At 40.7% G+C, this 15,016-nt stretch overlaps 2 protein-coding genes across 2 annotated transcripts; both read right to left on the bottom strand.

Moving 5' to 3' along the window:
* LOC148113738 (olfactory receptor 6E1-like) lies at positions 1-1,787 on the bottom strand. The gene has a single exon (XM_087894430.1). The coding sequence runs from the start codon at positions 1,159-1,161 to the stop codon at positions 223-225; it is 939 nt and encodes a 312-aa protein (XP_087750556.1). The 5' UTR covers positions 1,162-1,787; the 3' UTR covers positions 1-222.
* Positions 1,788-11,913: 10,126 nt separating this feature from the next.
* On the bottom strand, positions 11,914-13,768 carry LOC148113737 (olfactory receptor 6E1-like). The gene has a single exon (XM_087894429.1). The coding sequence runs from the start codon at positions 13,550-13,552 to the stop codon at positions 12,614-12,616; it is 939 nt and encodes a 312-aa protein (XP_087750555.1). The 5' UTR covers positions 13,553-13,768; the 3' UTR covers positions 11,914-12,613.
* Positions 13,769-15,016: the final 1,248 nt, after the last annotated feature.

The raw sequence follows: 15,016 nt of genomic DNA, 5'->3' as shown, positions 1-15,016 counted from the left end.
TTTCCCAAAAGGTTTCCACAATTTTGGCCACTACTGTATTTAGCCATAACAACGTTCTTTCCTCTGAGAGTCAAGGACGTTCAGCCTGCACCTGGACAGGTCATTTCCCCGATTAGACGATGCTCATCTCCATCCACAAGCAACCTTCAAAGCTGTTTTTATTTCCATCCACAAGCATCCTTCAAGGCTGTTTTCCTCTCCATCCACAAGCATCCTTCAAAGCTATTCTCGTCTCCATCCACAAGCATCCTTCAACGCTGTTTTCACCTGCCTGTTCCTCAGGCTGTAAATGAAGGGGTTGAGCAAAGGGGAGACCACGTTGTTCAGGACACCTACCGTCTTGCTGAGGTCCACCCCCCCGCTTTGCATGGGCTTGACGTACATGAAAATGCAGCTCCCGTAGGTGATGAAAACCACCACAATGTGAGATGCACAAGTGGAGAAAGCCTTTTGCCTGCCCTCCTCGGAATGGATGTGCAGGACAGCCGCAACGATTTTAATGTAGGAAACGATTGTGACAGCCAGAGACCCCAGCACCATAAAGGTGGACATGAGAAAATCCATCAGTTCCAGAAATTGGGTGTCGGTGCAGGCCAGCTTGATCAGTGGTATGTTGTCACAGAAGAAGTGATTGATGACATTTGGACCACAGAAGGGCAGACGAAATAACAGAATCAGGGGCATTATGATATAAAGGAAACTGATCAGCCAAGAGCCCACTACTAACCGCGTACACAACTGATTGTTCATAATAACCGTGTACCGTAGGGGATTGCAGATGGCTACGTAGCGGTCGAAGGACATGGTGGCCAGAATGAAGAACTCAGCGGTGCCCAAAATAAAATAGAAAAAGGCCTGCGTGAAGCAGCCCGCCAGAGAAATGGTGCTGTTGCCTGAGGCCAAGTTTAGCAAAGCCTTCGGGATGGTAGAAGAGATAAATCCTATTTCCAAGACAGAAAAATTCCGGAGGAAAAAATACATGGGGGTATGGAGGCGATGGTCAACCAGAGTGATGTAGATGATGAGAAGGTTTCCCATGATGGTCAGAAGATACGTGAGAAAGAGGACCCAAAAGAGAAGGATCTGAAGCCAACGGATATGGGTGAAGCCTACAAGAATGAACTCGGTTACTGAAACTGTCTGGTTCAATATTTCTGCCATTCCATTATGAGTTATTTCTGGATCAAAGTCTTTAGAAGAATAGGAAAAGGTCTGATGCGTCCAACCTTTCCCTCAAAAACATTAAAAAAAATAATAATTCCTTTTAAAGTTGTCGTGATCGACAAGATGAAAAAAAAACCCAGAATAATTGGGAGAACTGTTAAATTTACATTCTAGAAAACTCTAGTAAGAAAGTCTACAACTATCAGTGGAGGAAAGAGTTATTGGAGAAACAAAGTAAATAGTACCGCAGATCAAAGTGGGAAGGAGAGGTATCTTTTCCGAACCCTTTCCCCTTTTTCTAGGAAACCTCCCATTTTTCTAAATTGAAAAATGCATGCCCATGTCTTTAAAGGTTTTCTTGTATGTTCCTTCTGTTGCAATTCCCATCTTAATTAAAGACGTTGACTTGTTAATTTGTTTACCAGCAACACTGGTTCTTCGGGGAACTCATTCTGTGAACAAAAGTTTATTCGATTCTTCTAAAACTTGAATCGATCTTCTCAAACAGTTAGGGGCCAGCCCTTCAAGGTAGACCAAGCTTGGTAACCAAAAACATCAAGCTGATTGACCAACCCAACGATAAAGAATGGTGATTCTTTGTAGCTGAATTCTTTATTGGTTCACATCTATAGATAAAATCTTGCAAGAACACTACTATATGAACCTACAATGTACCATGGAGGAGCTGTTTTCAACCTCTTTCATATGTAATACCAGGACTGAGTTGTCTCTTGCTGTTCTGGAATGTCACCCCTCCCTCCTGAGAATCAACTACCTTACTGCATTCCATCACACTAATAATCTTTTGATTATAAGACGTCAGTAACAGAATATATATATATCTATACTTATATCTGTTATCTAATACGTCCTTGACGAAATAATTAAATGAATAAATGATGAAGAAAAACACAAAACTCATGGCTCATAAATTTTGGGGTGTATAGGAAAAGAAGGGCCAGAATAAGCAGGGGGATCCTAAAGAAATGTAATAGCAGAGCCCAAGAAAGGAAAAATATTTGTGATTCTTATGGGTGGGAATATCAATATCAGAAGGAGAGGAACCCTGTCAGATGTTAATCCAATATTGATATGCTTTATCTGGTTGGCAGATGGAAAGTAGATAGATTGACACAACACAATGCCAACTTTTCCCCATATCCTTGCTTCTCTTTTGGTGTCTTAGAACCTCCTAAATTATTGTGTCACCTGAACCCAAAGCAGTTGTTTAGACTTCACATGTATTGAATTTGAGGTGCTTGAAGTCAAGGAGGCTATCTCTATGCATTTGATTTCATCTCCCATATACACAAAAGCATACATAGGCACCAACATAAGACCTCCTTGCACCAAATTGCTTGAAATGGATGACAAAGTCCTTTTGGCTCACTGAAGGTAGACTTTCATATGGAAAATATTAAGGAGGGATTTCCATGCAGTTGTAAAACAATAAAGAAAGGAAAAAAAAAACTAGAACGGAACAGAACAGAATAGAATGAATCTGAAATGACTTGATGGCATGTAATCAAGCAATTAATTAAGACAATGTTTCTCAACCTTGACAACTGTAAGATGTGTGGACTTACACCCAGGGGTGAAATCTAGCAGATTCTGACAGGTTCTGGAGGACCGGTAGCGGAAATTTTGAGTAGTTCAGAGAACCGGCAAATACTACCTCTGGCTGACCCCAGAGTGGGGTGGGAATGGGGATTTTGCAGTATCCTTCCCCTGGAGTGGGGTGGGAATGGAGATTTTGCAATATCCTTCCCCTGCCTCCCCCACCAAGCCACGCCCACAGAACCGGTAGTAAAAAAATTTGGATTTCACCACTGCTTCAACTCTCAGAGTCAGTCAACATGCTTCCTCAGGAATTCTGGGAGTTGAAGTCCACATATCTTAGTTGTTACACTTGAGGAACACTGAATTAAGAAATAGACTTAGGGTTAGGAAAGTCTGAATTACTTAAGTCCACCTAAGATAAAGTCTACCTAAGAGAAAAATCTGCCGTAAGTTCTCTTCCATTCCAGACAGAATAAGAGATGTATATAGTAGGATGGCACAGGTTAGAGAGAGAAGCTTCTTGGATGAGAAGTCTTCAAAGAAAAAACAGAAAGTCCAGTTGCCTCTTGAAAAAGCACCTTTGGGACAACCATGACCTAGATGACTGAGAAGCTCCATAGACAGTTAGAAACAGAAGATACAAAAAGATGAACTGAGGGCAGAAGGAAATGGTAGGAATGTCAGTGTAACCAGCTGGAGGCATATTATACAGCAGAATGCAACTTTAATCAGGGGTCCTTGGTGCTTTCTGGGCTTGGTTATCTTCTTGTAGATGTTTCATTCTCCAAACTAGTTAACATCATTAGTGATAGCATCTGATGATGTTAACTAGTTTGGAGAATGAAACATCTTCAAGAAAACAACTAAGTTCAGAGAGCACCAAGGACCCCTCAACCTGCGCTACAAATATTCTCATTTATTGTCAAATTTCATCTTCTAGACAATAAGCGTGCAGGGGACTTATCAAATGTCCTCCCCTCCTTTCCTCACAAGACACCTAGGGAAAACAGAGAAAATAGATTTCTTTGTATCAGCTCCCACTTGGAAGTATGAGCAGGTCCCACAATATTGCAATTCTGCAAACAATTCAATTATGCATTGTTTTGGTGCAGCTGCACCTCTAGCTGATTGAACGAGGGGGGTTACCTTGAGTACTTAGTTGAGTTGAGCGCTTACATTAATTTTGACTTAGAGTTTATAGTTTGATTTTCTTGTGATGGGATATTGTACGCTATCCAAAGTCCCTTGGGATTAGAGTCGGTTGCAAATACTGTAAAGTAACTAATTTACTCACTAACTCTTTTATTCATAGAGGTCAATGGATTTATAAGTTTGGAAAGCTGGTGAATGCAAAGCTGGATTGATAAAATGCATTCAAAGCAAAAAAAAATTGTTTTCAAAATAAAAACTGGAAACTCTTCCTGTTCAAGTGTCTCATCTTGTTATTCCATCTTTGAGCACCAGAGATCTTGTTACTCAAATGGTTTTTATGATCGCACCACTGAATTCACATTGCGACCAAGAATATGAATTTGTTACCTATTTTTTTTTATAAGTTTCCATGTCCCAAAATGAGTAGATAATGAAAATATGTTCATGTACAGTCTGGATTTAATGAGGACCCGAATGACTTAATTAACTGGACGCTGTTAGCTACAATTGTATGGATCATTTTTCTGTTAACGAATTGCTCTTTTTCCCCTTTTAATTTATAGGAGGCGGTATAATTGATCTAAGTCAGGAGTCTGCAACCTTAAACACTCAAAGAGCCATTTGGACCCGTTATCCACAGAAAAGAAAACACCGGGAGCCACAAAACCCCTCCTGTGCCTGACTATTTCTTGAGCAGCCACAAAAGAATATTAAATGTTCTTTTTTCTTCTGAAACTTTTCTTTTCTTGGATTTATTTGCATATTTTAAGTGACAGGGATCTGCAGCAGGGGTGGGTTCTAAATTTTTTTACTACCGGTTCTGTGGGCGTGGCTTATTTTGTGGGTGTGGCTTGGAGGTCATGTGACTAGGTGGGCGTGGCTAGCTGGTCAGAGTCATTTCTGGAAGGTCCTCGCACTTACGATCAAGTCCTCGCACTTACGACCCGACTCATTTGTTTGCTTTTAACACTGATCAGCTGTAGGACGGCCCTTTGAAGCCCCACGGCAAGAGTTTAAACAGTTTTTTTTCCCTCTAGTCATCAGCTGGGACTCAGGAGGCAGCAATAGATTGGGGGTGGGGGCAAATGAAAGGTAAGAATAACGTGGGTGGGGGATGGGGGGAGGGCGGGGGGGGGGAAAACCGGTTTGGTGATGTCATATCTGTTAAGTTCGTGAAGGAGACACTGAGGCCAGGCTGCTGAACAGGTAACTTTATTTTAAAAGACTCAACAAGCAAACGGAACCAACTCGCCCCGCCTGACAGCTGCTTAAATACCCAAGCTGTCAGACGGTCTGACCAATCCTGAATCAGGCAGCATCCCGCCTAAACAGTTGCTGTGCGCCTCCACCAATCCGAGCCCGCTGATGACGGAGCCGGCGTGGGGCGTATCTACCCGCGAGGACTCAACAATATCGTCACCGCTACCGGCTCGGCCGAACCGGACCGAATTGGGAGGAACCCACCACTGATCTGCAGTAGAGAGGTGAAAGAGCCACATGCGGCTCCAGAGCTGCAGGTTGCTGACCCCTGGTCTAAGTTAACTGGCTGGAGAGTAAACATAAAATTTAAGGGATCTTTTTGTTATGAGATTGAATTGTAAATAGAAATCAAGATAATTTAAATAAAGGTGTAAATTTAAGGTAGAGATATTTAGAAGTGGAATTTGTGTAAAGAGGTTAAATAGGTTAGAGATACCGATGCAGAAAAGTTGTTATTAGTATTGAAATTTTGATATGTTTGTTTTTGGTTGTTTATATTTTTTGTTTTTTTGTGTGTATGTTTTTTTTTTCTTCCTTGCTTTTTTGTGTATTATGTTTCTTTTTGTACTGTGTATTATAATCTTTGGAAAATTAATAAATATTATTTTTTAAATAATAAAATAACTAAATGTTCCGTTTTCTTCTGAAACGTTTCTTTTCTTGGATTTATCCATGGTTGGCCTACTGGGGGTTGAAAAGCTCAATAAATCATGTGCCGGCGGGTGTCGCACATTGGTGGTTGTGATGCATATTTTGAGTGACAGGGAGCCACAGCAGAAGGTGAAAGAGCCACAAGTGGCTCCAGAGCTGCAGGTTGCTGACCCCTGATCTAAGTTAATTTTTTGCATAGTAGACCTAAATTATGTCTTTTTGTTTCCCTTTGGAAAATGTACAGGGCTTTTGTTGTTATTGCTGTTGCTGTATTTCACTACTTTAACATTAAAAAAAACCCTATAATTAATTTTTTAGAAACCATTGCATTTTGGCTAATTCAAACTTATGACTTTGGCTGTAAATAGAATATCAATTCTATGTAATAAGGCTGAGAGAAAGATAGAATGGAAGAGAGTAAAGAAAATGAAATGGAAAGGAGGACTGTAGTATTTTGGAGTGCCCATGCTAAGATCAACTTTTCGACACAATGATGTCCTTCCCTCAAGATCGCAATCTACAGTAGTGTAGATAACCATGGAGTTGACACACATTTGTTTGTGGTGAATATATCGAGTTTGAGCATAGGATGAGGGTGGAGATTCATTCTCTCTGTTGTGACCAACGCCCAAGTAGTGATTACCAAACACAATTCAGTCCCCAATAAACTTATTTTATTAAAACAGCTGAGAATTAATTCATTCTCAGCTTAGTCCAAAACAAAATTCTTAATAACCAATCTATCGGCCTTATCACCAACCTTTGATGTCTTTGGCAACCTGCCAAAGGCTTTTCTTGGCAACCCCCCCACAAAGTTCAAGAGACGGTGACAAGAAGCACTGGAATCAACGTTGCTTTTCTACAAAGAACCCAACGGCTCGTTGCTGCTATTTTAAGCTTTCTGGGAGGAGCCAATCATCTTCTTGCCTTACTCCCAAGTTGTCCTTTTTTCTTCAGCTGCTCTTGCCTTCTGGCAGCTCTTTGCATGCGTGCACTAGGAACAGGCTCCTCCTGTTCCTCTGCCTCTCTGCTGTCCGCCTCTGGAGCAGGGGTGAAATGTAAAATTTGTTACTACCAGTTCTGTGGGCGTGGCTTGGTGTGTGTGTGGGGTAATGTGACTGGGTGGGCATGGCCAACCTTTTTTTTTTTTTAACTTTACAAAGGATTTTTTCTACAACCTCTTCGGCCGAAGAGGTTGCAAAAAAATGCTTTGAAAAACCTCTGCCGATCAGGCAACACAGCTGGGATCATCAGAGGCTTTTCAAAGCATTTTTTTTACCACCTCTTTGGCTGCAGAGATTGTAGAAAAAAATGCTTTTAAAAGCCTCTCTGCCAATCAGGCAACACATCTGGGATCGTCAGAGGCTTTTCAATGCATTTTTTTTACCACCTCTTCGGCCGAAGAGGTTGCAGAAAAAATGCTTTGAAAAGCCTCTGACGATCCCAGCTGAGCCGCGCAATCATCAGAGGCTATTTTTTTTTTAACTTTTAAAAGCATTTTTTTCGGCAGAAGAGGTTGTAGAAAAAATGCTTTTAAAAGTAAAAAAAAAAAAATAGCCTCTGATGATCGTGTGGCTCAGCTGGGCATGGTGGGAGGGGGAGCAGGGATTTTTGCTACCGGTTCTCTGAACCACCTGCCGTCATCGCCATCGGATCGGGTGATCCGGTCTGAACCAGGAGCATTTCACCCCTGCTCTGGAGGCTCCGGAGTCCGCACATCGCTCCCAGATGGCCCTGGCCTTATCTCTGCCTCTGACGCAGAGCCCTCATCTGGGCCTTCTCCTTACTCCAGGACTGGCCCATTGTCCTCCCCAGCTTCCTCACTGTCCGACTCCGCTGCTGGCGGACCACAACACTCTGAGCTTGTGGGTTGGATTCCGAATGTTTCATTACCAGGCTAGGTAACATGTTCAGCAGAGTTTAGTTAACTGCCCTTAACTCACTTCACAAATTTCTCATCTAGCAAAATAAATTTTGGGCTGAATTGTGGTCATAAGCAGAGGACTACCTGTATGTGTATACAGTATGTGTATTATGTATAGGTATATATATATATATATATACACTTTATTTTGATAGCAGACAGATAGACCAATAAATCATAGGAACATCTGTAGGATTACTACTTTCAGGACTCAAAGTAGAGACTGCACAAGCAGTCAAAGATATGAATTTGGTATGTGGGTTTGAGGAAGCAGATAGAGAATGCATGATAGATATTTCTTGCAATTCACAATAGGCTTCTTTGCTCCTTGAGAAGTCCCTGTGGGATCTTCCCACTTAGTCTGGAATATATACTGTACATTATTATGCTTCAAAACAGTAACTAGGTTCCTATTGCTTATAAGAGGTGGCTTCCATGATCATTGCTCAGAAAAGATACAGAAGAAGGAGGCAGCAAAACTGCATTGAGGATACATCCGTGAGCCAAGAAGACAAGGCATTTCTTCCAAAGCACTGAGAATGGAGAAAATTATGCTTCCCAAACATTGAATTAAGGGGTAATGTTTTAACAGATGCATTTGCTTTGCCTCCCATTTATAAGCAAAATCAGCACAATTTCACAATCTAGAAAAAAGGCTGTGACTAACAGAAAAATATAAGATAATAGCACAGAGAGATCATGAAAATTTTCTAAATATGTTATATCTATGGAGATTCTCAGTCATCCAAGTCATCGTTGTCCCAAAAGTGCCTTTTCAAGAGGGGAAAGAAAAAACAATATCACCTTTGGGACATCCTGAATATGTTTTATGTATATTGTTAAGTGGTAAAAATACTGCCTGGCAAAAATAAATTTAAGGTTGCCAGGTGTCCATTATTTGAGCAGACAGTCTGCTTTTTTCACATTATGTTCACTATTTTTTTTTTCACAAAATAGTGGACATTTTTTTTATTCAAAAGCTTTATGATTGTATATTTTTTAATATTTCTCAATGTTGTACTGAAATTAAAGAATTATTCCTTAAACACAAAGAATTGATCAAAGCTGCGCAGTCAAATAAAAAATACACACGACAGCAAAGTAAAATGCAATTTAATATTTTGCATATTATTATAATATATTTGATGTTTTGAATTTTAAGTAAAGTTTTGAAGTGATTATTTTAATACGTGTTAAAATGTTTGTAAGAAAATATATAATTTAATTGTAATTTTTTTTTATTTTTTTACTACTTAACCCCCCTCCTCACCCGCTTGTCCACAATTTTTTGGAAGCAGACCTGGCAACCCTAAATAAATTAGGGAATAAAAGTTTGATAGATATTGTTGTTTTGCCTCTGATTTGCATGAAACATACCCTAATAATCTAGAATGTTGATTTTACCAGTATGAACCTGAGGATGAATACCGCACAGATCTTGAAAAAAATTGTGATTAATTCTTAGTGCAGTTTGCAAGGAGTGAGTATTTTTACAATTTTTAAAAATGTTTAGTTCTCGAGAGTGGTTAGCTGTAATATTGCTCTCTGAAACTAGGAAATGGTTTGCAGAGTTCAAAAGAGGTAGATTAAATCAGATAATTTCTAATGTATAATGTGTGAGGCTGGTTTAGAAGCAAACATAAATTAAACCCAGTTCATAGAACAAAGAATAATAGAGTTGGAAGGGACCTTGGCGGTCTTGGTGTCTAATCCCCTGCTCAAGCAGGAGACCCTATACCCGTGATGGTGAACCTATGGCACGCGTGCCATAGGTGGCACGTGTAGCCATATCAGTCGGCACACAAACTCAGTTCCGGCGTGCATCTGCGCACTGGCCAGCTGATTTTCGGGCCTTCTGGGCCCACCAGAAGTAGGGAAACAGGTTGTTTCCTGCCTCCGGAGGGCCTCGGGGGGTGGGGAAGGCAGTTTTCGCCCTCCCCAGACTCCTAGAAAGGCTCTGAAGCCAAGTGAGAGAGAAAAACAGGCCTTATCGGACATTAATACAATTGAGCGAGTCCAGAGGTATTTCACGAGAAAAGTACTCCACTCCTCTGCTCACAACAGAATACCTTATGCCACCAGGATTGAAATTTTGGGCTTGGACAACCTAGAACTATGCCGCCTATGATCTGACCTAAGCATAGTACATAAAATTATCTGCTACAATGTCCTACCTGTCAATGACTACTTCAGCTTCAACCGCAATAATACATGAGCACACATTAGATACAAACTCAAGGTAAACCGTTCCAAACTCGATTGCAGAAAATACGACTTCAGCAACAGAGTTGTCAGTGCCTGGAATGCACTACCTGACGCTATGGTTACATCCCAAAACCCCCATAACTTTAACCTTAGACTGTCTACTGTTGACCTCACCCCATTCCAAAGAGGTCTGTAAGGAGTGTGCATAAGCGCACCAGCGTGCCTACCGTCTCTGTCCTACTGCCCCCATTTATTTGTATCCATTTCCTGTATTCATAGCCACATTTATACTTATTCTTGTTATCTTGTACATGTTTGACAAACTAACTACTTAAATAAATACATACAGTACATAAATGAAGGCATGCTATTTTTATTACTGGGTGGAATGGAGAAAGTATATATGTATCTTTGAGGATCCATTTGCTTATTCTGGGGAGGGGGTTGGAACTGAAGCAAGGTTAAGCTCTTTTGGTCTTCCCATAATAGATCCTTTGGAAAACATCAAGCCAAACATAACACAATAGTTAAAAATGGGTATGCACGGGATTATTTTATGAGATCCTGCCATGTTAGTAGGTGCTTAAGATAGTTTCCATGGAATCTCTCTTCATTCCAATGATAACCTTTGCAAGATTAGGGGACTGGAGGCTAAAACATATGAAGAATGGTTGCAAGAACTGGGTATGTCTAGTCTAATGAAAAGAAGGACTACGGGAGACATGATAGCAGTCTTCCAATATCTGAGGGGCTGCCACAAAGAAGAGAGAGTCAAGCTACTCTCCAAAGCACTTGAGGGTAGAACAAGAAGCAATGGGTGGAAACTAATCAAGGAGAGAAGCAACTTAGAACTAAGGAGAAATTTCCTGACAGTTAGAACAATTAATCAGTGGAACAACTTGCCTCCAGAAGTTGTAAATGCTCCAACACTGGAATTTTTTAAGAAGATGTTGGATAACCAGTTGTCTGAAGTGGTGTAGGGTTTCCTGCCTGGGCAGAGAGTTGGACTAGAAGACCTCCAATGTCCGTTCCAACTCTGTTATTCTATTCTAAGGTGAAGGAGAGCAAACCGAAGGAGGAGACATAGCCCATGTCTGATAATGTTCCCATGGTTGAGGATGGACCTGAAGTTGAGTCTTCAGACTCTAGATACAAACTTAACTTCTACATCAGCAAAATAGATATTCAATGAGTTCATTTTCAGCGCATGGTCAAAATAAGATGCATCAGAAGTCCCATCAAATGTCTTATTCACTCACCATGCTAAAGGGTGGAACTCCCCCTTTAGATCCCAGATCAACTGGCAGAGCCAAATCTATAGATTTTTTATTAATTGAGCAGCATCTACAATGATAACAAAAGATAAGAAATGTTCTTCAAAGTCCTTTTTTTCTTTCTCTCGGTCTCTCTGACTTTTCTCTTAGTCCATCAACTTTATCACCTGAAGGATTGAAGTATGGAATCTACGCATGGTTGTCAGTCTGATTTTCTACACATAGCTCCATTCATTCTTATGTGTCTCAAAGAGTTCCAGAACTGGAGAACGTCACTTCCCTGATTATAAGATGCTCATCTCCGTTCACAGTCTAACAGAAAAGTCCTGCAACCCCCCCTCCCAATTTCCAGCAGCACTAAGTGAAGATCCAAAGAAAAAGATGGCCTCCAAGACTGTGAATAGAGATGAGCATCTTCTAATCAGGGAAGTGACCTCCTCCAGTTCTGGAACTCTTTGAGACACAGGAGAATGAATGGAGCTATGTGTAGAAAATCAGACTGACAACCATGCGTAGATTCCATACTTCAGTCCTTCGGGTGATAAAGTTGATGGACTAACAGCACTTAGTGCTGTTGGAAATTGGGAGGGGGGTTGCATGGAGTTGGTAGAGACACAGTAGTGGGCAAAATTGTGGAAACCTTTTGGGAAAAGTATATTTTCTAAAACTAGCTAATAACACCACTTTTTTGGGGGGGGACTAATGTCATAAAAGTACATATCAATGGAAAGATAATTTAATCAAGAATGTCATGCAGTAATTTTTATGAAGGATTTGCTATTAGAATAGCAGTTACAGTAGAAAGAAGAAAAGTGAAACATGTAGAAAAAAAACAAGACACACAAAAATGATCACCATAGAAAAAAGGAGATAAACAAAAATGGTCACCCTGTCAGTTAATACTTAGTTGGGTAACCTTTAGCATGAATTATGGCCTTACAACGTCTTCCCCATGGAGTGAACCAAGTCTTTTAGTTCTGCAGTTGTTATCATGTGAAACCAAGAGGGAATGATGGCTTCAATTAACTGGGTTTTATTGCTGAGTCGCTTCTGACTAACAAGTTTCTTTACTTGGCTCCATAGATTTTTCAATTGGGTTAAGGTCTGGGCTATTCCCAGGCCATTCCAGCAGTGGAATAGGATTATCTTGAAACTCCCCCCCCCCAAAAAAAGTGGTTCAATCAAACCTTAAGAATACACTTTTCCCAAAAGGTTTCCACAATTTTGGCCACTACTGTATTTAGCCATAACAACGTTCTTTCCTCTGAGAGTCAAGGACGTTCAGCCTGCACCTGGACAGGTCATTTCCCCGATTAGACGATGCTCATCTCCATCCACAAGCAACCTTCAAAGCTGTTTTTATTTCCATCCACAAGCATCCTTCAAGGCTGTTTTCCTCTCCATCCACAAGCATCCTTCAAAGCTATTCTCGTCTCCATCCACAAGCATCCTTCAACGCTGTTTTCACCTGCCTGTTCCTCAGGCTGTAAATGAAGGGGTTGAGCAAAGGGGAGACCACGTTGTTCAGGACACCTACCGTCTTGCTGAGGTCCACCCCCCCGCTTTGCATGGGCTTGACGTACATGAAAATGCAGCTCCCGTAGGTGATGAAAACCACCACAATGTGAGATGCACAAGTGGAGAAAGCCTTTTGCCTGCCCTCCTCGGAATGGATGTGCAGGACAGCCGCAACGATTTTAATGTAGGAAACGATTGTGACAGCCAGAGACCCCAGCACCATAAAGGTGGACATGAGAAAATCCATCAGTTCCAGAAATTGGGTGTCGGTGCAGGCCAGCTTGATCAGTGGTATGTTGTCACAGAAGAAGTGATTGATGACATTTGGACCACAGAAGGGCAGACGAAATAACAGAATCAGGGGCATTATGATATAAAGGAAACTGATCAGCCAAGAGCCCACTACTAACCGCGTACACAACTGATTGTTCATAATAACCGTGTACCGTAGGGGATTGCAGATGGCTACGTAGCGGTCGAAGGACATGGTGGCCAGAATGAAGAACTCAGCGGTGCCCAAAATAAAATAGAAAAAGGCCTGCGTGAAGCAGCCCGCCAGAGAAATGGTGCTGTTGCCTGAGGCCAAGTTTAGCAAAGCCTTCGGGATGGTAGAAGAGATAAATCCTATTTCCAAGACAGAAAAATTCCGGAGGAAAAAATACATGGGGGTATGGAGGCGATGGTCAACCAGAGTGATGTAGATGATGAGAAGGTTTCCCATGATGGTCAGAAGATACGTGAGAAAGAGGACCCAAAAGAGAAGGATCTGCAGCCAACGGATACGGGTGAAGCCTACAAGAATGAACTCGGTTACTGAAACTGTCTGGTTCAATATTTCTGCCATTCCATTATGAGTTATTTCTGGATCAAAGTCTTTAGAAGAATAGGAAAAGGTCTGATGCGTCCAACCTTTCCCTCAAAAACATTAAAAAAAAAAATAATTCCTTTTAAAGTTGTCGTGATCGACAAGATGAAAAAAAAACCCAGAATAATTGGGAGAACTGTTAAATTTACATTCTAGAAAACTCTAGTAAGAAAGTCTACAACTATCAGTGGAGGAAAGAGTTAGTGGAGAAACAAAGTAAATAGTACCGCAGATCAAAGTGGGAAGGAGAGGTATCTTTTCCGAACCCTTTCCCCTTTTTCTAGGAAACCTCCCATTTTTCTAAATTGAAAAATGCATGCCCATGTCTTTAAAGGTTTTCTTGTATGTTCCTTCTGTTGCAATTCCCATCTTAATTAAAGACGTTGACTTGTTAATTTGTTTACCAGCAACACTGGTTCTTCGGGGAACTCATTCTGTGAACAAAAGTTTATTCGATTCTTCTAAAACTTGAATCGATCTTCTCAAACAGTTAGGGGCCAGCGCTTCAAGGTAGACCAAACTTGGTAACCAAAAATATCAAGCTGATTGGCCAATCCAACGATAAAGAATGGTGATTCTTTGTAGCTGAATTCTTTATTGGTTCACATCTATAGATAAAATCTTGCCAGAACACTACTATATGAACCTACAATGTACAATGGAGGAGCTGTTTTCAACCTCTTTCATATGTAATACCAGGATTGAGTTGTCTCTTGCTGTTCTGGAATGTCACCCCTCCCTCCTGAGAATCAACTACCTTACTGCATTCCATCACACTAATAATCTTTTGATTATAAGACGTCAGTAACAGAATATATATATATATATACTTATATCTGTTATCTAATACGTCCTTGACAAAATAATTAAATGAATAAATGATGAAGAAAAACACAAAACTCATGGCTCATAAATTTTGGGGTGTATAGGAAAAGAAGGGCCAGAATAAGCAGGGGGATCCTAAAGAAATGTAATAGCAGAGCCCAAGAAAGGAAAAATATTTGTGATTCTTATGGGTGGGAATATCAATATCAGAAGGAGAGGAACCCTGTCAGATGTTAATCCAATATTGATATGCTTTATCTGGTTGGCAGATGGAAAGTAGATAGATTGACACAACACAATACCAACTTTTCCCCATATCCTTGCTTCTCTTTTGGTGTCTTAGAACCTCCTAAATTATTGTGTCACCTGAACCCAAAGCAGTTGTTTAGACTTCACATGTATTGAGTTTGAGGTGCTTGAAGTCAAGGAGGCTATCTCTATGCATTTGATTTCATCTCCCATATACACAAAAGCATACATAGGCACCAACATAAGACCTCCTTGCACCAAATTGCTTGAAATGGATGACAAAGTCCTTTTGGCTCACTGAAGGTAGACTTTCATATGGAAAATATTAAGGAGGGATTTCCATGCAGTTGTAAAACAATAAAGAAAGGA

Source organism: Pantherophis guttatus, chromosome 4, assembly GCF_059756535.1.
Source record: "Pantherophis guttatus breed Tessera chromosome 4, ASM5975653v1, whole genome shotgun sequence".
NCBI lineage: Eukaryota > Metazoa > Chordata > Lepidosauria > Squamata > Colubridae > Pantherophis > Pantherophis guttatus.
This window is presented reverse-complemented; position numbering and strand designations above follow the sequence as displayed.

Excerpts from the sequence above, each read along its gene's own strand:
- LOC148113738 (XM_087894430.1), bottom strand. The coding sequence starts at position 1,161 with ATGGCAGAAATATTGAACCAGACAGTTTCAGTAACCGAGTTCATTCTT.
- LOC148113737 (XM_087894429.1), bottom strand. The coding sequence starts at position 13,552 with ATGGCAGAAATATTGAACCAGACAGTTTCAGTAACCGAGTTCATTCTT.